This window comes from Pezoporus occidentalis, unplaced genomic scaffold (assembly GCF_034315485.1).
Source record: "Pezoporus occidentalis ecotype Australia unplaced genomic scaffold, CSIRO_AGI_Poc_V1 ctg35, whole genome shotgun sequence".
In the NCBI taxonomy this organism is placed as follows: domain Eukaryota; kingdom Metazoa; phylum Chordata; class Aves; order Psittaciformes; family Psittacidae; genus Pezoporus; species Pezoporus occidentalis.
This window is the reverse complement of record NW_026915483.1, coordinates 1,956,810-1,978,959: the sequence shown is the minus strand read 5'-3', so window position 1 is coordinate 1,978,959 and position 22,150 is coordinate 1,956,810. Positions and strand designations below refer to the sequence as shown.

Below are 22,150 nucleotides of genomic sequence, written 5' to 3'. Positions count from 1 at the left end.
AGTTTGTTGTAGCTGCCTAATTGAAGTTTTCCAGGAAAGTAATCAGCATTATTACCATAGTGAGCTCAGTTTAATAAGAAGGTAATTTTGCAATTTGTTTTCATTAATTAGGCAAAACCCCATAAAATCCACACAGTGGCATATAAGCCCAGGGAAGCTGTGAGACCAGCTGTGGCATTCAAGGAAAGATGAAATTTACCTGATGATGTTCTGTCCTCAATGTGGTTTTCACCCCTGCAGCTTTAGAAAAGCAAACTCTGTCATACAATGCTTAACCTGGATGTCTCTACTAGGGCATGTTGTCTCCAAACAAAACCTAAAAGCGCATTGTGAAGGATGGAGGCAGGACAGCTACATCAAGAGATGTGGGAAGTGAGTCAATGTCTATACACAGGCTTCCTCCAATGGTCCCAGGTGTCAGAGTAAACCAATCTCATTCTGCTGTGAAAAGGAATCAAAGTAATAGTGGGAGGGCTCTCTGGGCCATCTCTGAAAAACGAAAGGTCTCTGGGCTGGATTGTAGATCTTTCTACATGTCCCCACTGTAAGAATACTGGGACGATTTCTAGTACTAACCAGCTTTGTTGTTCAAACTCAAGCAGAGACCAAGCACACACCAATTTATCCAAAGAGCTGCCCTAACTCTGGCTGCCTTTCCAGAGAGCTTGTATTTAGTTTTGTAACAGTGATTAACGCTTAGCAAGCCACGCACTAATCACGTGCAGCAAAGCAAGACTTTCACCAAAGATCATTTACTGTGATGCTTGTTCTCCTCTGCTCTGATGATGCTAGGGTACCCAGAGGCCAACTAGCTGCTGCGTTGCAAGGATGGAAGAGCTCCTGGTATCCTGTACGTCGCTTATTGATCATCACAGGACAAGCAGGGATTGATTTTGCCCACTGTTGAACCTCTGGATCTGTTTGGGCTGCTGGTTTTACTGTGGGGTTACAAACATGCCCACTTGAGGGGCTGCTTCCCTCCACTGGAGAGCTCCTGACCTGTCACTGATTTCAGCAGCCCCCTCACAGGAGTATGTGCTGTGGTTTGCGTTCCTCTCAACATCAAAATCCAGCAGACAGCAACAGAGAAAGCTGGGTCATGGCAAGGGGGATGAAACAGGAAATCACAAAAGGAAACTGTTTCCTTGGCTCCAGGGGTTGCATTATGGGTGTCAGAAGGGGCTGCACCTTGTGCTGCCGTCTTGTGAGGGGCCATCACTTACACCGGATCCCTGCCTGCCCAGAGGCCCTTGGTACTCAAGGTCCTTTTTGAGACTCAGTGGCAAGCCATTACATATTCACTATAGAGCCCAGCCTGAATTTTGTCACAGAGGAACCAAGCACCACCTATGATTTTCTGCACAGCAGAGCCTTTCCAAGTTGGTCTTTCTGGGACTCCTGAATGGGAAGAACAATGATCGAGGCACTGCACCAGCTATGCACCACCAGCCTCTGCTACAGGCACCCAGTGCTGGGCTTGGGCCAATCCTATATGTTTCTTTGTGTTCAGTTTGGAGGATCACAGTTCAGCTCCACTGTATGTGCTGGATGCTGGGACTGAGTCTCGTGATGGCTATGCATTGCTTCAACTCACGCCTACAATAACAATAAAGGCTAAGTTCCGCGGCTCTGAATCTGTCTAACCTAATGGCTGTTTTGTGCAGTTGGGGATTAGAGGGACAGCCTGATATATCTGTCTGCTGAATATCATTTGCTGTTTACCTTTCCTGGAGGAGGGCTCAGATCTAGGACCATAACACTTGTAGGGTGAGGGAACAGCAGATGAACAAAGCAAGAAGACAGAGCTTCATGGAAACCTTGTAAACCACCAACTGCAGTAAAAGTCAAGGCAGGAATTAAAAGCTGTCAGTTCAGAAAGACATAAACCCACCACCTTTTCTTTATCTGGATTCCCTGGCTGAGCTTGGAACAGATTTTCTGTTTTCCAGGAGGTGTTTCACAGTATGTGTTGTGGTTTGCGTTCCTTTGAGGCACACAAACCATCGCGCTTTGGAGAGAACGTAATTCTGAGACAAAGCCTTTCATCTGTTCTGTAGTGACCTCCTGAGGGGACGCTGCACGTAGTATCTTTGTTAGTCACCCCAACACTCCTTTAGAAGGCTTTCTTACCGTGTAGCCACAGCTTTATTGCTACCTTGGCAGGCTACGATGCAAACCTCTACCTCTACGTGCGAAGTGACCTGTTGCAATAACCACTAGAGTGGATGTAGCAAGAAGCTTTCCCAGACCACGACACTTGGAAGTACACACACATACTTACAAAATCTGTGCAACCACAGCATGGTTTATTTTACATGAAAAAGCAATACAGCACTTACTTTGAGGGAGGAGGAGGAGACAGGCACAATGTGTCAGACTGCAAGACATCCTCAGCATTCATGCTCCAGTGCACCAGACAGGTCTTACTGAAGGTGCAGTAACAGAGAGAGAGTCAGGGAGCATATTTCTCTTTCCTGAAAGATTTACACATGACTGCACACACAGCGTGTGTGGCCATAGGCCCCCAGCAGAAAGCTCGACGTGCAAGTCAGTGGCTGGATGTGAAAGCTCCCCTGCAATCTGGGAGAGCACCTTAGGCTGAAGCCAGATATTCAAAACCTCCAAGTGCAGCAGGCCACAGAGTTAAGGCCAGATAGGGTGTAAGAAGCCATGGGCAGAAGCTGTAAGTGTGCTGTAAGCATGAGAATGAACCTGCCTTCCTGAGCTGGTATTGGGAAATGGAAGCTGAAGATCAGAGGCTGGAGTTCTACTTGACCCCCGTTTCTCCTCTGGCAGTCATTTGGAAGCTCACATAACTGCAGAGGTGATTCAGACTTTTCAGAACAGAACTTTAAGCTTACATGAGAAGTCTGCAGAGCCTCCCAAGGGTGGTTATTCACACCTGGACAGTGTAGCTGCACAAATCCCAACCCGAGCCCATAGAGGTCAGGTTTTGACTAGCTGCTCTCCACCCTGTCTTCACTTCTAGGGGGTACCAGATACTGATGCAATGTTCACACATGCTGAGGCAGAGGAGCCTGCAGATTTCATCAGTTTATCTGCCTGCTCAACTCCTTAGCACTTGTGTGGGCTCTGCTATGAGAAATCAATGATGAATTCCCATCGCTTCCAGTAGGAGCAAGCTAGGAACAAAATAAAGCACAACAGTAGCCTTTTAAGCAAGCTTTTAGTCAGCTCCCTGAGGATGCAGCCAGACATACTGTCTATGCCAGATCAGCTTCAAAGCTGTTAGTTGAGAGTGCTCAGAGCAGCCACAGCCTGAGCTAATAATAAAAATGCATCTTCCACAGCCGAGCTCAAACTTCTGCCTACTCCTAACTATAGGAGGATGCTCTTCCAAGTGCATCCTTCTGCTTTTGAGCATTGGGCAGGACTTTCAAGGACTGATGCAGATCAAGCCTTGCATATCCCATTCATTTTGTTCAGGAGCTCTTGTAGAAACCATCAAAGTGACTCTTGGAAAACCATGGACTTCTGTGCAAGGAGCCCAGTGTAGATTGACATCCAGTTCCAGCTCTGCTACATGGGCTGAGCAAGGCAGTTGGTTTTATTGTGCACCACTGATCCCTTCCCTACTATCTGTATATCTTTGCTATTGAGTTGCTCAGGAATTGCTTCTTTGGATTTGCACTGCGCTTAGCTGAAGGGGCTTTTGATGGAAGCCAGGGATTTAGGATGCTAGCTCACAGCACACTGTGCTACAAGAAAAAAGTTTGCATATGATGAAATGACAGTGAACGGATCTGATAAAAGGCTCTTAAGTTGTTAACTCAAGCCCTGCAAAATTAAGAAACATTTTAGCAATAGCAGAAACTGTGTTAGGGCCTTATCAGTTTCAAAGAACTCTTTCTTAATTGTCTTCACAATATTGCTCCTTTTGGCTATTTGTTGTAAAGGGGTATTTGGAAATTTATACTTTCAGAGTCACCAGTGGCTCCCAAACAAAATTTTCAGGGCTCTGCCTTTCCCATTACTGAAGTAATGGGAAAGCCTTCCAGGGATTTTCATTCCATCTTTTTGCCCCAGAAAAGGGACATCAGCTGATTTTCTGAAGCTTTCAGAGATCATCTACCTAGAGAAGAAAAGGGACTGAGCAACACTAGGCACACTTCATCAATATGAAGCTGTGATACCTGCATGGATAAGGCTACCAGATTAAGTCCTCATTTTGATCCAGGCTGCGTGGTCCAGGTCAGCTTCCTCAGAGGACACAAGCCCAGAAGGGATGGTCTCCAGGGGAGGTTTGCCCTCCTCATCCATCGCTGTGCTCCCACATCCCGTCTCTGGGAGCTTTGATGTGCACCTCATGGGGTCAGCCATCCTCACAACACAGGTTCACCAGTCCCTCAGTGCAAGGTTTGTGGGAGAGATGTGTCTATGACCAAGCAAATGGCTGCTTGTGGGTTCTGTCACTTCTTGCCAGAGGTTTGATACTGCTATTCTTGCACTCACCATCAGAGCAAGGGACTTGGTTGATACGAGGTTTTATTTGTAGGAGGGCCATTTGTGAATGTTTAGCCATGTCCTGGCTGAGGCCAAGCCTCGTGGAGCAGCACCTTAGCTACTGAGCTTTGTTTCAAACCGCACAGCATCCATTTGCATTTCTTCTCTCAGCTCCATCCAATGCAGCACAAAGAAATAACCCATCTTTCTCAAAAGAACTGGCTGCTGGCCTCCTGCTGCCTTTCCTTTGCACCAAAATCCATTACAAAGCATCCTCTTAGCTTCTGGGAACACTAAGAGCCTTTTTATGTCAAGAAGTTAAACCTTGTTACTCAGCTGGCAATAATTCCCCTCATTTAACACCAATGCTTTTGATCCCTTCCTCTTAAAAAAATTATGCACCAAAGCTAAATCATTTGTCTTCTCCTTTCCAGACAAGGAAGAAGAGACATGGAAAATGGTTGCAATGTCTCGCTGGCTCACTCAGCTGTCTTAGTAGAGGCTTGTTAAATTCTTACAGAAGACATCCTATTCCCGGCATAAGAGATCGCTTTTTGTGCATCAAAGGGATGTCATTGGGCTAAATGTTAGGTCTGAGCTGGGATCTCTCAGCTAGGAGTCAAAACAAAGATTAGGATGGTGACCATTTAATACTGAGGCTCTGGCATTCACCAAGCCCATGGCTGGGTACCCAATTATCACTCAGCTCCAATACAAATACATTATTGGCCACATTTATTCCTCACCATCATTAGTCTGGGCCACTCTTATCTTATCTGGTTTGTCCTCTTCACAGTCTGATGAAACAACAGGCTCAGCTGACTGACATGTTTAACTAAATCATCCCTTCAATGCTGGTGCAAGCACAGCACTGCAAATGCTGGACCTGAAATTCCTCCCATGGCGATCACTCAATGAAAAGGTGAGCTGGAAGAGGAAATAAACACACATAAATACTTCTCTCAGGAGGGTCAGTGATGGGTTGCAAATCATATGGGATGAAGTCATTATTTACTGAAGGCTGTAATAGATTTGTGGTTGCTACCAATTGTGAAACCCATCCCTGGTATCACTCTCTCAGGGCTGGGGTTACAAAGTCCTGGGAAGCTGACTGGCCATGGCGTGAATGCTGTGTCCTGAAGAGAGATGGAGCTGCATGTTTTTGAGGCAGTTTCCCCCCATCATCTCCCCACAATGGGGTGGGAGATGGAGAGGTCTGGGAGAGCACAGGCTGCCTTTCCCCAGCATTAAGCTGGGCTAGGGGCAGCACCCTGATGGTAACTGGTGTTGGGGCCTCAGGACCCACTGAGATCCAGTCAGCACGCCATCCCAGAGCATGTACATGAAGCCCTTAGCACCAACATTTCACTCCATGGATCATTTGTATAGAGGAGTGAGATCAGCCAGGTTTGGACAAGACTTTATTCCGTATAAAGGGATCAGCACAGAGTATCCAGGCACTCAGCGTTATCTCTGCTTGTGCTTCATGCCTGCTTTCCTTATGAAGCACCAAGCCCTTTCTTCTCCTAAAGCACTGCTCATTTTGTGGTTTTCATGTTTCTGATCTGCTGCAGCAGGTCAGACATTAGAGTGAGGCTGACTAACAAGATCATGAAGTCTTCAAAATCAATTTTGTTCTCTGGCTCCTCATCCAGGGCAGAAATGATTTCCTGGTATTTTGGTTTGTTTTCTTGGCCCTATGGAGGATTTTAAATGGGAAAAAAAGAAGAAAAAAGAAATTAAAAAAATATTAAGAAGTTCCTTTTTTATTGCATCAGACAAAAAGACACCTATATAAAAATCTGTGTATTTTCCTATATTCCCATTCAGGTTTTTATGCCCACATTCATATTAGTTTTTCTAAAGGTATCCCAAGAAACTCAAACAGAAATATTATTGTAATCAGACAGGAGAAAAACTGGTCCTCAAAGGTTTCCACCTGAACCCAGAATACATCTTTAAAGACACCTCATCATAGCTGGGAATCTGGCAGGAATGATGCTGCAGCAGGTAACTGTTGGGAAGAATAGAATCCTGTGTCTTGATGAAACCAACACACCCTCCTACCTTCATATTCAAGATATTTCTCATATATATATTGTGAACACCTCAGAAACTGTTGATTTTACATACATAACTTCAGTAGCTTCTATTCTCTGCCCTGTTAGACATTACTGTTGAAATGGAAGGGATTATTAACAAGTATGTATCGTGTCTGTAATTCATATTTCTTTACACATAAAAGAAACAAAAAAGCTACAGGATTTAATTTTTTAGCTTAATAATCTTCAAAACATCACAAACTCCAGATTTGATTGGCTATTGAAATTTTCACATCATTTTCCATAAGGAACCTATTTTCTAACCCACTGCCAATTCCCCCTTCCCAACTGGTCACATTATTTTGTTATTCTTGGAAGCAAAGGTATTGTCAAGAATGTCCTAAACATCTCTTTTACTGAGTTGAGCTCTTTTTACTAGTCCTGCGTTGTTTTTCCTACCACCTTGAACACTGCCAGGGATGAAACATTCACCGCTTCTCTGGGCAGCCTGTTCCAGGGCCTCGCCACCCTCACAGGAAAGAGTTTCTTACTTATATCTAACCTGAGTACCAGTATAGCTGTTTCCCACCATACTCAACTGCCATAAACACCCCGGGTGGGTGACTGATGGAGAAGTGCTTTCTGCTCCCTTACTCCCAGCAGTCCCACCAGTGACCATAGTGTTGCAGCTCTGCAGCACTGGGCTGGCTCTCCTGGTACCAGCCCAGTGCTCTGGCAAACTACTGAACACCTCATTAAATGCCATGGGATGACAGGACGAGGGGGAATGGCTTTAAACTAGAATAGGGTAGATTTAAAATAGATCTTAGGCAGAAGCTCTTCCCTGTGAGGGTGCTGAGGCGCTGGCACAGGGTGCCCAGAGAAGCTGTGGCTGCCCCATCCCTGGCACTGTTCAAGGCCAGGTTGGACACAGGGGCTTGGAGCAAGCTGCTCTAGTGGAAGGGGTCCCTGCCCGTAGCAGGGGCTGGAACTGGATGAGCTTTAAGGTCCCTTCCAATCCAAACTATTCTGTGATTCTATGATGGTTTCTTCTCTTCATAAATACAGTCTCTTGTCATTATCTGAGGTTTTTTGTTTTGTTTTTCTCCCCAAAATGCGTATTTTCTTTTAAGAAAACCCCACAAACAAGCACATCAATTTATTGTGCCTCTCCTCCTTTAGCCTTGTGTTAGGTCCAGTATCAGCATAAAAGAGCTAATTCACTACCAGTGTTCATACTAAATCACTGAAGTCTCACTTGACATTGCCTCATGGAGTGATGCCCAGGTGCAGAGCAGAGCCTGAGGTGCCATTTCTGCACCCAAATCACCCAGCCAGTGCCACCCCACCACCCCGCTCTTGCCCACAGTTCCCCTCACCTGTATGAAACCCCCAAACTGGGTTTGCAGCAAGCTTTTTGTTTCACCTTTGCTGAGCTTGCCCTCCGGATCAGCAGAGTTGTTATACACCAAAGCCAGTGTAGCGAAAGCTTTCTCAAGGTCTGAGCCTTTTCCTAGAGCTGGGGGGGAAGTTATCAGACTATCAGAAAAAGTGGCATTATAATTTAAAGGAATCTGTCAGAACCATCCTGAGTGGGAGGGAATCTGTGCAGTTTACAGTTAATGAGACTGAAACTGTTTGTACCCACAGAGGACCTGGTCCAGATTTTATTTGGAGTGGGACAGCAACACACCTCATGTCCCATGGAAACACAGCCCGAGAGGAAGCTTTCGGGGCAGCAATGCAGGGTGACACATGAGACCCATCAAGTCTATTCCTACCTCTCTTATCTTGCATCAGCTGAGGGTTTGTGTGGCCTCTGCAGCTCTGCTAAATCACCAGATTTACTGGCTGAAGAAGACCTGAACCCAAAGAGGCAATGAATCGATCCCCTTACCTTTTATTGATGCCAGCTGCTTGGCTATGGGTATGCTGGTAGGGAGAGAGAAGAGAGGCACAGTTATCACCTGGTGAACTGTGTGCATATACAGTTTCTCCATGAGTAAGCTTGCTCATTTCTGTTTCATTTAATCCCCCCAGAAACTCAGGGCTTCCCAAGGGAGACCAGCTTTTCTTCACAACTGAAAGGAAAATGGTCTTTACAAGCAGCACTCAGCATCACACAACTCCTAATTCCTCACCTAAGCAAGGAGCCTGAAGGTGCTTATTAAATAATTTTCAGAGAGGGGCATTGCAACATCCTTTAAACAATTTCTTTAGAACGTGAAAGAGCTTCTCAGTTTTAAGCCTGTCCCCAGGGAATAACAGAGGGGTCTATCAGCCCCTGCTCACCAGTGCTCCCAGTTTGGAGCAGACATGCAGCTTTTATTTCCAGCAGGACTTACATCAGTGAGCAGCACCTCCCTGCTTCCTATTAAAACATAGAGCCTGCTTACTTCAGCTAAAGGGCTAGAAATAATTACAGAGCAGCCAACACACAGTGGAAGATTTTGCTTGTAATAGAGGCAAATACATCCAGATAATGATCTTCAAGTCAAATGGCAGATCACCTGAGATGCAAAGAGCAAAATGATGACTTACCACTTGGACATATCTGCTGCAGCCAAAGGGCTCTTTTTGGTAGATGCAGGAGCTGGGTTATTGTCCAAGCACTGCTTTGTATTGGAGACGCTGGCTCTGCAGCCACACATCTTGAGGCCAGGGTGTTTGTGATCTCTAAGCAACTTGAGTAATAGCAAGCAGGTGAATTCAAGCTCTACCTTGTGGAAGCTTGCAGCCCTGCCTTACCAATAATGGAAACACAACCTGGTGATCATGGAGCTGGTTAAACACATGGGTCTAAAGCAGCCCCTGTTGACAAGTAGCATGGCTTTGATTTGATGTGAGAATTTGACAGAAACAAGCCAAATTAATGGAACCTGAATCCTCTTAGATCTGTAGGGATGTAACTGCATGAGGAATAACTTAAGAATCTGAATCCATTGAGCTATACACATTATCATTTCAGTGGGAAATGTTTCTAGTGTGGGCTAATGTAACTTGCCCAAAGCTATAAAGTGAGTTGTTCCAATAGATAGTCAGAAATCCCATTTCCTGACCCAGCATTTATCCCAGGTGAGCACGCTCCTGCTCTAATATTTATTCCCCAATGCAGAGCAAAGAGATCTGTTCTTCCTCTGAACCTCTTGCAAAGCAGCATCCAGCACAGAGCCTCTGCTTTGGTTTCTGTGTGAGTGGTTACTACCTGCTTCCAAAAGCAGCACAGAGCCATATGGCAGAGCAGTCGCATGTTGAGGAACTGGAAGAGCTCTGATGAACTTTGTTATTTGTTGGCACAGATATTGCTTTTAGAAAACACACATCTTGTCTCACTGCCTATCTCCATGCACAGAAACCCAGAGGTGTCTAGATGGGATAACTTGAATCTAAAAGACCAAGCAGCCCTTCTAATCCCAGGGTGGTCTGTTAATAGGTAGTGACTTCAACTGCCTCACCCAGCTCATCATTCCTGGTGAAAGAATACAATGCTGATGCTAAAACTACCCAGGATGAGACTTTATGTAACAGGACATGCAAAGGAGACTGCAACAGATGGCCTGGAGAATTAAAATGTTTTCCTCAGTTAGTAGAAGCTAAATTACTGAAGACTAATGAATAAGGATGTTCACCACCTTACTGTTCCTGGATTTTAATTATCTTAAAAAGCATGGGAAAAGAGAACCTTTAATTTTCCATCTAAGAGTGTCATTACTCAAACAATTCAGAGCCTTTTTCTGAGAGGTTTAAGCTGTCTTAGATCTCTAGTGCATTCTTTAGGACTGGCTCATGAATAAAACAGAGCCTGTAATTGCAATGACGTAGCCAAAACACATATAATCAATGCTCATTATCCCATCAATTAACACACTAAAATTAAACAAGAATTCAGGCTTAGTAATCTGCCATCAGCTAGGAAAAAAAAAAGAGAGAGTCTTGATATCATGTTGAAGTGATAATTCCCTTTCACATCTGTTGAACCATACAAGGAGGCATGAAAAGCCTTACATCCTGCTTAATCCGCAGGGTGGTGGTGGTTGATCTTAGCGTCCAAGGTAAAAATGAGAATGAGAGGCAGTCTCTGCTGCATGTTTATCAGCTACAAGCAGTGCTGTGAGCTGGCTGCAAACCCAACCCTCTGTGTTTTGGGCTTTTTCCACTGTACATCAGATTTCAGCTCACAGCCTTTTTAATCTAACCGACTCCTGAGAACCTGAGCTCTAAACCAGATGATTTGCTTTGCTTAGGTAGTAACAAGTTCAAACAAGCCCAAGGTGCATTATCCCTCTAGAATACACTAATCAACGTATGCAGGAGTGTTAGTGCCTAAAAGATAAAGAGAAGCATGAGGATAACCCTTGCCTTTGCAGATATCAGCTTCAAAGATGGCAAGATTTTGGCTGCATGTATTGCTTGAGTATTCTGGTCAGCAAGGTGTGCAGGGAGCCAGGCCATCTGCTCTGTATCTATTTTTATACACACTATTTATGTTTGAAATATCCAGGTGATTTTATTGGTCAATTTTTAGCATGTTTCACACATTAACAATATTGTCTGCCCCAAATAAGCAACCTGGCACCTAAAATTGCAAAACCTTTACGGGCAGTTCACTTAAAATAATTGAGGCTACAAAAAGCTTCAGCCTCTGCTTCACTTTTGATATTTCCCCACAGTTTTCTCACTCTTTTTAGAGTACTTTGTGCAATTCAGGAAGTCTTATGTTGTGAAACAGTTGTGTGTGATGGAGCCCTGGCTCCCTTAGAGATGACCCTACAGCACTGGGCAGGTATGGGCATGCCCAGGGCAGGAGGCACAGAGACACAAGCGAATTCCTAAACCAGGAGTTCCAGTCACACTGTTAACCGCCCAGACTGCATTCCTTCAGCTGACCCTTCAGCAGATGCAGAAGTGATGCTAACTTGCACGCAGGGAGGGAAAACGCTTCCATCCCTGGCAGTGTTCAAGGCCAGGTTGGACAGGGCTTGGAGCAACCTGCTCTAATGGAAGGTGTCCCTGCCCATGCAGGGGGTTGGAACTGGATGAACTTTAAGGTCCCTTTCAACCAGAACCAGTTTGTGATTCTATGATGGTTCTATGCATATCTTGATTTCTTTGTGACGAGAATATGGTCATTTTCATCTTCCGTGATATGTGTACTTTTTTCCAAAGAGCCAAGACTGAGAAGCCCCCCACATCATCTTAGCCCAAAACAGAACCGGCTGTCACAGCCTAATACCACTTTCCTTTTGCTCCATCCCTGTGAAATCAGTTGCTTAACATGGGAAAAGCTAGCAGAAACAGCAGGTCTAATGTCCTCGCTGTGGCTGGTCTCAACAACAGCCACAGCCTTTGGTACCCCCACTGGGGAAGGACCTTCCTCTCTTCTGCATGGTGGCATGCAAAGAGGAGACACAACCAGCACAGGTCAATGGAGGATTTAACCAGCTGTAGGGATTAATGTCCCTGGTGCTGCAACAAGCAGTCTGCTTTCCACAAATCTAAGTGAACAAATGGTCACTGTACCCCTCTGGTCACAGAGCCCAGCTGGCTCCTGCTCTCCCGTCACTGGTTTACCCATGTTAACGTACTGCCAGGCATCATGAGGAGGAGGATAAATAAACTGGTCCAGGAGGATAAATAAAATCCGAGTGTTTCCTAGTCATTTGTTTCTCCATCACCATGCCTTTGGGGTGGATGCTGCTGCTGCTGCTTCCATTCATGCTGTGGTAGCTTAAGTGATGATCTGTGTGTCACAGGAATACTTTCCTCTTGCACATCACCATTTTATAAAGAATATCTCTTCGTAGTCAATTTGATTTTGCCCAGGGGTGAAATCTGCACCAATGTTTACCTGCCTCAGTCAGGCTGCGTGCAGTTTGGTGACTGGTGCCTGATGATGAAGCTGGGACCAGTGCTTCTCTGGGTAATGCCAAATGCTGGCACGCTCAATGGGTCTGTGCAGGGGTTGAGGTGAGGGGAAGACCTGGGTGGGAGGCACAGATGGGCCAGCCCATGTCCCCTTCCACACTCATACGAGATAGCTCAGACTGACATTTACCTCTAGGGGTCATGAATGATTGAAATATGAATCCTATTGCTGAAAAAAGAGCAGGTAAAATGTTGTTTAAGAAAAGCCACTAGAACTGGTCTCTCTGCAGGGAAACATCATGTGGCATCTCTTATCTAGGCATTTTTCAGACATGGTACAGCACTTTGGCCAAAATATGCTTGTGCCTCGTATGGGGGCTGTCAGGGAGCACAGTGGCTGTGGGGATCCCCTGTGTGCAAGCACCCAGCTCTTCCAGTTTCTATAACAAGGAAGAGCCCAGTGTTCTTGGTATAGTATTCATTTTCAGAAGGAGGCCTGAAAATACACTAAAAGAATATTTGAGCAATGTTTATTACAGGACTTTTAGACTTTAAAAAGACAGTTATAAAACCCTAAAATGTTATTAAAGAAGGACACAACAAGAAAAAAATCAGGAAATGAAACTGGTAGATAAATGCAATAAATGGGGGTGCATTCCTGCTGAACTATTAAAATTTCACATTGAAATGCTAAGGTCTCCATACTAAGGATGTACGGCATTGACAAATGATGGGATGATCAGCACCAGATATTAATACTATCCATTCACATTCATAAAGATTTTGACTCATATCTGGCTTAAAACTAGTAGACAGAGGACTAAATGCTTATGACATGATATGGCATAATAGGGGAAGAACTTTTCCAGAAAGGATGGAACAATACATGGTACTTTCTACTCAGTATTTCTTCATCTGTCTGCAACATTAATTGTGAAACTCTGGAGATGATGTCAGGAGCAGACTACATGCAGGTGCAATGTGGGTTGCATGCGACTGCCTCTGTCATCAGTACATCAGCATTCAGCCAAGAATACTTCAGGGCTAGAGCCTGAATTGCTCATTCAAATTGAGAGCACATACAGGTTGGAAATAATTAACCTAATCAGGTCAGGCAACTGCAATATGAATTCATGCAACAGGAGCACAAACTTCCTCCGAGTCCCGGCCATCACTGAGGCTCTGTTATGGGTGGTTCAACTGCCACGGTGAAGGAGATTTAATCAGGAAAGTATTGCACAATAAGAAAATACCTTGTCTAGTGAAGGCACAGCCCTGCGGGCTGGATTTGCATTTGAACTTCTCCTTGGGTCCTTGACGTGCCGGGCAGGGAACAAAGCAGGCTGCAAAACCCCTGCGTACCCAGAGTCGTGCTCCCTGCTCTCCCCACAAAGGGTATGATGCTGCAGCTTTGCAAAGTGCATCCCTTCCCAGGCAAAAGCAGTAGGGAAACCCTAAGCTGAAATGTGAGCATGATTCCTCTTGCTTGGCTTCTGAGTCACCTGGAGAGAAAGTCCTGTGCTTCCACTTCCTCTGCCACACTCTCAGGGGTACCTGAGAGTACACAGCTCTCCACATCTCTACACTTGATAATGCAAATACGCTCCCATCCTGGGTAGCTGAGAAATGGGCTATAAAGAGAAACACATGGGAAAACAGGAGGGACAGCACACAAGATCAAGGAACATGTTTTTTTTTCTCCCAGGCTGACCTAGTTATTCAACTAACTGGCAGAGATACACACTAATGATGAAGTGGGAAAGCAATCAGCCTGCCAGCAGCAGTTTCACAGAGGATGCTCAAGTGTACTTAGCTATTTGTCTTAAGCCCAGGAAACATCAAATACAGGCTTTTCCATCTTGCAGCTCAACACTTTGCTCTACAGTCACTATTTCTGGTTCAAATAAACCTCCAATTTCTCAGTGATTGCCAAAGGATGTGATAAGAGTTGAATCCAGGAGAACACAGAGGAAACATTCAGATACACTTTCTTATATAACACAGGCGAGTGCATGCATCATTTTTGTTCTCACTGTTGTTACTGTAATATACTATATTATTATGAGAAGCTATGGGTGAAGAGATTTTTCATCATTCCTAATTCAGAGTGAAGACTATAGCCCCCAAAGTATAACAACCAGCTCAATTGTTCTGCTTGGCATCAAGGAGCTGAGGTACCTGTGAAGATGTGAGTAAAGCAAAGGGCAAGTCTCCCATGAAAACAAGTGCCTTTTTAACTGCTTTTGTCAACTTTTTGACCAGCTGTGCCATTCATGAGAAAATCTTAGATTTGGAGTTACACAAATAATACCCCAAATAAGTAACTCTGGCCCTTATCTTGTGTTAGAAACTGCCCTTTCTCCAGGGGTGTCAGCTCCTAGGGGTTTGAAAGTTGCAGTTCCTGTGCTCACAGAGTTACACAAGAATTTCAGCTTGTTTGAAATGCAGGAATAAACCTAAGCAAAACTCAAGTTTCTAACTCTCAGCATTGCATAGGACAGTCTGGAAAGGGGACCATGTTGATTTGGGTGGAAAAGTTCATGAAGAGAAAGCCAGTTGACACAAACCCCTCTATTTCTAGTGGGGAGGCTTAGATAAACCTTGGGATATTCCTTATTAACTAATAGAAAGTGGATTTAAAAGAAAAATAGTAAGACTATCTAGAGCACACGTTCCATCCCCATCCCTGAACCCACACAGATTTCATTTTCTCCTGGCTTACTTTTATCAAACTTTACCAAAACCTAAAAAAACAAATAATGAAAGAACTGAGACTCAGAATTATTTTGCCATTGACCTAGAGAATTGTATTTGCTCCCATTTGGAATACCAAGACATTGAGACATTCCAATATATATAGTTTGTCCTCTCTTAAGCTGAAACATGGCTTTACAGCAATACACAGAAGTGGGATACTTAAGCACAGTGCTAGGCTAGTCTTACTGACAGGTAAAAAGAGATTTAAAGAGGCAGGTAGGTATTAAATTGAACAGTTTTAATTATTCTGTATTCAACTTATGATGCTGACATTTAATGACCGGTGTCCGTAGAAGTGTTGTACTCCATTGTACATTAAAACAATCTTCATTAAAGTGTTGGAAAACAGCAAGAATATGACCAATAAGGTCAAGCACAGGAACAGTTATCTATCTTTAATAGTTATCTTAGTTATTTTGCAGAGACATTTTAATATTAACATACTCTGAAAACATGCATTGTATGCAATAACTTTATTAGGATCAAATAGATATCACAATATAGATTCATCCACCGAGTAGCCATAAATTGGTTACAACAATCATGGAAGAGACTAAGCTGTTTTAAGCTAAGATGCTTTCAACATTACAGCTCATACAATAAGATTATATACTGATACACTTTGATTTAGAAATGCAGATGATCAGTTTTGGTTAGTATATTGTGCTTCAGGCTTTCATTTGTGTCAATGTGTCTCATAAGCTGTAGTGAGGAAGGGATGAATTTCCCAGGGAGAAATCCAAATGGGCTACAATTCTGGCTTTGGCTATTTTAGGATGAGTTCCTGGGTTATTTGGTCAGTCCAGTTACATTCTGCAGTAGCACCAAGCTAATGCTCAGAGCAGCAACCTAACAGAGGGAGATCTGACAATCTTCAAACATGGATAGGAAGGTTTTGATATTATAAGAGGGCATAAAGGAATATTTATGGTTTCTAAGGTCACAACAATACATGTGATTTGCATGTTTTGCTGTATTAAGCAACAGGGCATTTTCACATAGATTTGTATACTGATATCTGCACCTCTGTTATCTTAGTTAAATAGATACCTTTGTAAACATATAACACAGTTACTTGGTCCTTAATTCTCCACAGCTCACATTAAAAGAGTCACAAAACATCCATAGAAATAGTGATTTTATAGAATGAATACTTAGCTGAGTTAAATGGAATAAACATTGGTCAGGTACCATATATACTACTGAATGCTATTTCAAGGAAAAACATTTTAGTTACAAAGCATTCAGAACTTGGGTAAGCCATATATTCAACTCTGCAAAATATATATAAAAGATGCATACTTGTTTTAAACATACATTTAACAAAATGTAGTGGCAGAAGTCAAGAAGTTCCATTTACACAGTCCAGACATTTGGTAGTATGAAAATGCTTATCCATGCACTGAATTACAGATGTCTCAGATAACTGAAATAATAGTGCAATCTTCTGAACCCAAAAGGTATAACCAAAGCAAACGCTCTGAAGAGTCACAAACAGGCATTTTTGAGAATTTAGGTGCAATGTTACATGCATGGATATACAGAATAATCTGTAGAAATAATAGTAAAACACTCTTTTTTTTCACCAAAATGCAGAAGGAAATTCAGTTTTATTATGCATATTAAATACTACAGACTTGAGGCTACAAAATGCTTCTACCATCTCAACACATACAAAACTACCATAAAGTTATCTCTACAGTACATACTACAAGACTGACTTCAGGTCACCACCAGCGATGAGCATATGCCCTGTCTGGCTAGTCAGGGTTAGAAAAGGCCATCTCCAGCCCACTGGCCACCTCAGGAAGTAGGCTTAGACCTTCCATCAACATTAAACACCATGTTGTAGTATTAGTTTATGTAAAACCCATAAAAACCTGGGACCACTGAAACTTGAGACCTTTTAAACTCTCTACACATGAGGGATACAAGAGCTTGTTCTGTGTGAACCCTATATTTGATTAGCGAAGGAGGTTGGCCCACTCTGCCCATAGCTCTGGGACTGACCATATTCACCCACCTGGCTGTAGGAGCCTGGCTGGTTGTAGCCACCAGCCGGCCCATAGCTGTCTTGGTTGTAGCCACCTTGGTTATAGCCGCTGGATTGCTTCTCCATGGTGTCCTGAGCATGCCGCTGGCCTGAGGAATGCCAGCCTGTCTCCTTAAACACAAACCAAATGTTGCCTGCCCAGAGGATAAAGTTCAAGAAGCCAAAGACCTAAGAGGGAAGAAGAGGAGCTGGTCACCCAACAGCCAGGGTCTCACAGCCCAACCTAGTGTTATGGACCCTGCACCATCCTGGGAGAAGTAAGTGCTGCTCCGAGTTCATCCTTTGCCCAAAACATGCTGGAAAATCTTTTTCAGCTTTGGAGCAATTCCCAAATTCACCTCCCTTAACTGTATCTTACAAGGGGTTTGGTTTCCTTTTTGTTTCCATAAAAAAAGTTGAGATTTTAGGCCAAATATTTTTATGTTTGTAAACGTTATCTAGTTCAAAGAAACTATGGAAAGATAAAATAGAAGGAAGATATCTTTAAAGTGAGATATTAATCGATCAGCTGCCTGCAGGGGCTTGTTTTCTTTTTAAACATTCTGAAGATCAATTTTTTGTTGATTTTCAAGGATTTAGAAAATTTTAGGCACAAAACCTTCTCAGGGTTTGCAGGAGTTTCAGACCTCCTTTCAAAGTGTTGCAGGGAGCAAGTTAAAAGCAGACAGGACACCCAATGCACTTGGACAGACACTTTGCTTTCTCCACATCCCAACCCTGCACGCTCATCTCACTGCTGCTCCACAGCAGATAGCTGTAATGGGTCAAGCTCTGCCTTTCCCTGCAGCAAGGCTGTACTTCCAATTAAATCATGTCGGCTAACTGACACCAGCTGATTTAGGCCAAAACATGAGTAAAAGAGGGGAAAACACATTTGCAAGGTAAGGGTGAAAAACAGTGGTCAAAGTCACTTACAACCGAAGTATTGAGGCTTGACATAACAGGGCTGCGAACAGGCAAGCATTTGTTGGACTGCTGTTTGCAGGCAGACATCATCAGCAGCACTTCTTCTGGGTCGGTTGCAATCTTTACATCAGACAGTCCTTTAGCCCAAGCAGATGAGCTCACTAGCCACAAGAATGAGAAGACCACTGTCACAATGAAATCCTAAAAGACAAATTAGTTAGAAACATTATACTGGTGTGTCCATAGGGAAGAAAAGAACATTAAAAATCACCAGGAAACTGACAGCTTGCATTAGAGGAGACAAAAAAAACAAGACCAAGAGCTTGTTATCTTGTGGAAGGTTGTGATTTATTGTCATCATTTACAGAGATGGTTTTCAGAAGTGCTAGATGTGCCTGATGGGACAGAGCCCTTTCACTACCATTTGCATCTCCAGCCTTGAGCCACATTCCCACAAACATGTGGCTGGTACCCCAGATGCTGTGCTGCCCTGGAAATTTGGCTATTCACAGCACCTGGCTGATAAACTGGGATCAGTTAAAAAATATAGATGCCTGGAAAGGAGCTGGGCCCTCATGAGGGCTGGCTCTCTCCCTGGGTGGTCCTACAGACGTCCAGGGTGGGTTTCCAATAGGAAACGTTTCCGTCTGTGGCAGCATCACAGGGAAAACCTGAAACTGGCTAATCCTCAGCTATCAGATGAGGAGTTTTCTCACAGCTACAGGTAAGGCCAAATGTCCCTGCTTCACGAGCTGTGCAGCCACTAATCATCACAAGTGAACCTATAAACAGCAAGATTTGCCAAGCACAGACTCCTCAGCTCTTCCCTGTCCTGGTAAAGCATTTGCTCCTAATTCCCATCCATGTGAAAAGAGGGGAGAAGGGGTGGTAGGCCCTCCAGGATCCAGCACCCCCAAGCAGCTCTGCTCTGAACCACTCTGCTCACTTTTCCCTTGAAAGACTCTCAGGAGCACACACAGGCATAAACTTCTTCCTGTCTTAGCCAGAACAAGTGGCCAAGTGACACTGTTGTTGTGTGGGTTTGGGGGGAAAGGAGGGAGGAGGTGTGATTTTTCAAGCTTTCTTGTGTCTTGCTAAAACAGAAGAGCCTTTCTGCTGTCATATTTCATCCCATCTGTCAGCCCACAGCAGATGGTAGAGGTGCCAAAGTCTAACGTACCACTAACTGCATTGCTGCGTCTTGATATCCCACCTCCCATGGGGGCTGCTTCCCCTTCCCCCTTACAAAGTGAAGGTGTACATGGAAGGAAGAGAAAACACTCATTAAGAACATAGCAGTTGGAGTTGCTAAGCAAAGAAATAAGTGATCCCTAGGTAGTACTCTCATCTTCTACAAGCACACCTGACATTTGGGGAAGGAACTCTCCACAGCACTGCAAGAAGGAAGGACATGAGCCTCTGTCATGATAGAAGAGGCACCAGTCAATAAACCAGCTGCACAAGCAAGCCATGAACAAAGGATTTCTCTGCTCACGCAGATGGGATTAAATTAACTGTGCTTGGATGGTTTCCCAAAGGATACATCCTTCTCTTTTAACAGTGCCACAATTCTTTTTCTGCAGGCCTGTGTCTGCCACCAAGCTTTGAGATCCTCTGACCTCCCTTCATGCTGCCCAAATGGGCTCTCTTGAAGAGCGTGAAGCCTAGGAGCTGACAACTATCTTAACACCCAAAGAGGCCCCGTGTAGGCAGAGGCATATAGCCCAAAGTAATTATTCTTCCTAGGGAGATTTCCAGCAAAAGAAATTATTGTATCTTATATGTCCTGGCAGTAACTGACTGAGAAACAGAGTCCTAGAGGCAACTGTTCAATTGCATACATTTCCTAAATATTCCAGCTGGTAGAAACACCAGATATTCACTGAGCTGCGGATTATGATGGGATACCCTTTGTATTTGCTATGAGGCTTGACATGTTATGGATGTCAAGCCCTTGCATAGGCTCTGATTGATACAACAGAGAGGCACACACCAGTCTTTTGGAGAATACATTTTTTAAATGCCAAGCGATTCTCCCTCAACGCCACTTCACTTTCAGACTCTGCCAGCTAAATCAAGCTCTGCAGTCAGTGCATTGGCAATAACAATAAAATAAATGCTGAACAGCAGGTATAAATTTGAAGCAGAGACAAACCGACCCAAACTAACAGAGTGTAGGAGCTTGAACTTGCTAAACAGAGGGAAGCTTTAAAAGTAAGCAAAGTTTTTCAAGCAGGAGACAGCAGCAGGTGTTTATCAGATCCTCACCTCATGTCGGTGACGCATTTGCACAATTCATGGCACAAATGACTGCCATTTGCAAGAGTCCCTCACTCTAACTGCTAGTAGCTCATGTCTCTGCTAGAAACACCCAATAGCACTGGGCAGTTGAGGGGCTGGTCCTAAACGGACTAAGTATTTCATGTTATTTCTCCATCTCATCCTCCAGCCTTCTGCTGACTTCCTCTGCTCCCCTGCACCAGGGTGTCCACACAAAACCTAACCCTGCCCAATCTGCCTCTAGTTTCCATATTTGAGAGCAGATCAGAGCCTTGGGAAAAGTGTTCCTGCTCCTTGGGGGCTGAGATAAGCCCTTTTATACAGAAACACTCCAAAATTGTGAAGTCTAGCTGGGTGCAAGATGCACGCTAAGCCAAATGGGAAAGATCACACATTGGGACTTAGAGAAGAAACCATGCAGCCTGTCCACTAGCTGGCCAACATCTGATCAAGAAGATAAATTTAGATTAGAGGGATATTTAGATATTAGGTAGATTTGGATTAAATATTAGGAAGAGGTTGCCTGAAGAAGCTGTGGCTGCCCCATCCCTGGCAGTGTTCAAGGCCAGGTTGGACAGGGCTTGGAACAACCTGCTCTAGTGGAAGGTGTCCCTGCCCATGGCAGGGGTTTAGAATTGGATGAGCTCTAAGGTCCCTTCCAACTCAAACCAGTCTGGGATTCCATGATTCCATACGACAGAAAGGCCAATGAAACACCAGGATTTTTCCCACAGGTGCTCTCACCAAGCCTATGTAGCTGGACTCAGGCTCTTGGAGGATTTGTTCCATCTCCTGTGTGCTGTGCAAGAAGCAAAATCTGACTACAGCAAACTTGTGTCTTCCTATTTATTTCAAAAGTTTGCTAACCTTCAGCTTTGGCTGGAACTTGAACCTCTCTTGTTTCCAAGTGGGTTTGCATTTCTGGCTGAACATTTTCACAGCTCTGGGTGGAACAGAGTTACAAAATAATGGCATGCTGAGAATAAAAGTGAATTTCAAGCTAAGTTGTTCTGTGGCTTAATGTCTATCTGAGGGATTTCTCTTAGTAATTAAAGCCAGAGTGTCTGCATACTAAAACAAATCTTGCATTTGAATGTTTAATAACCCTATAGCATGGGCGAATTTTCTTTTTCCTTTGGAACAAAGTAATTTTTGTAGTTGCTCTCTGAAACGGTGTCTACAGATCTCTTCAGTGTGTATTGTTGTACAGTTAAGCTACACTCCTAATTGCAAAGTTCCTTTCTCAGATCTCAGCTGGGATACTTTGGTCTGCCTACAGGTGCCTTTGGGAAGGAGGCAAAATAGGAGAATGTAAGAGAAAGAAGAAAACAAGATTTAAAATATGCTGAATATCCAAAAAGGGAGTTTTTAACAGCCTGAAGTATGTTTAACAAAAAAAAAAAAAAAAGCATAAAACCACTCTTGTTGCCTTTTTCAAGTTGAAACTTGCTATAACTGAGTTTGCCAAAAATGCCTGCTTGGAAGAATTTTATATATTATACGTTATAGAATAGAACTGTGAATGCCTTTTCTTTTCATGATGATAAAGCATTTCTCCTCACTATCAAGCTAGCAGCTTTTGCAAAACGCCTGTCTCTGGAGGCACAGACACTTAAGTCTCCTAAGCACAGTTTCGGATCCCCAGTGTCCAACACAACCTCACCCAGCCAAAAGCATCTGCAGAAGCTGTTTGCTCACTCAGAAAGGGGATGTGTTTCACCTGCTCTGAACTGGTTGGTGGGTTCAGCAACCCCTAGTGTGCTGTAATATGGGTCCCTGCATG

The 22,150-nt window shown here is 43.9% G+C and overlaps 2 protein-coding genes across 2 annotated transcripts in view; both read right to left on the bottom strand.

Annotated features, from left to right (window-relative positions):
* Positions 1–3,092: 3,092 nt before the first annotated feature.
* Positions 3,093–9,376, bottom strand: SNTN (sentan, cilia apical structure protein). Its single transcript, XM_062630220.1, has 4 exons — positions 9,048–9,376; positions 8,404–8,438; positions 7,886–8,025; positions 3,093–6,161 (listed from the first exon to the last, which is right to left on the bottom strand). Exons 1-4 carry the CDS (start codon positions 9,155–9,157, stop codon positions 6,003–6,005), a joined length of 444 nt encoding a protein of 147 aa, XP_062486204.1. The 5' UTR covers positions 9,158–9,376; the 3' UTR covers positions 3,093–6,002.
* Positions 9,377–15,508: 6,132 nt separating this feature from the next.
* The window catches only part of SYNPR (synaptoporin), a 108,867-nt gene continuing 102,225 nt past the window's right edge, over positions 15,509–22,150 (bottom strand). The window contains exons 5-6 of the mRNA XM_062630240.1: positions 18,097–18,288; positions 15,509–17,349 (exon numbers count right to left, since the gene is read on the bottom strand). Of these exons, the coding sequence (XP_062486224.1) occupies positions 17,083–17,349; positions 18,097–18,288 (459 nt within the window). The 3' untranslated portion in view covers positions 15,509–17,082. The remainder of the gene's footprint in view (positions 17,350–18,096; positions 18,289–22,150) is intronic.

Coding starts and splice junctions, on each gene's coding strand:
- SNTN (XM_062630220.1), bottom strand. CDS start 9,157: ATGTGTGGCTGCAGAGCCAGCGTCTCCAATACAAAGCAGTGCTTGGAC. Junction 8,026..8,403: donor GCAGCTGGCATCAATAAAAG/GTAAGGGGATCG, acceptor CTTCCCCCCCAG/CTCTAGGAAAAGGCTCAGAC. Junction 6,162..7,885: donor AGTTTGGGGGTTTCATACAG/GTGAGGGGAACT, acceptor AATCCTCCATAG/GGCCAAGAAAACAAACCAAA.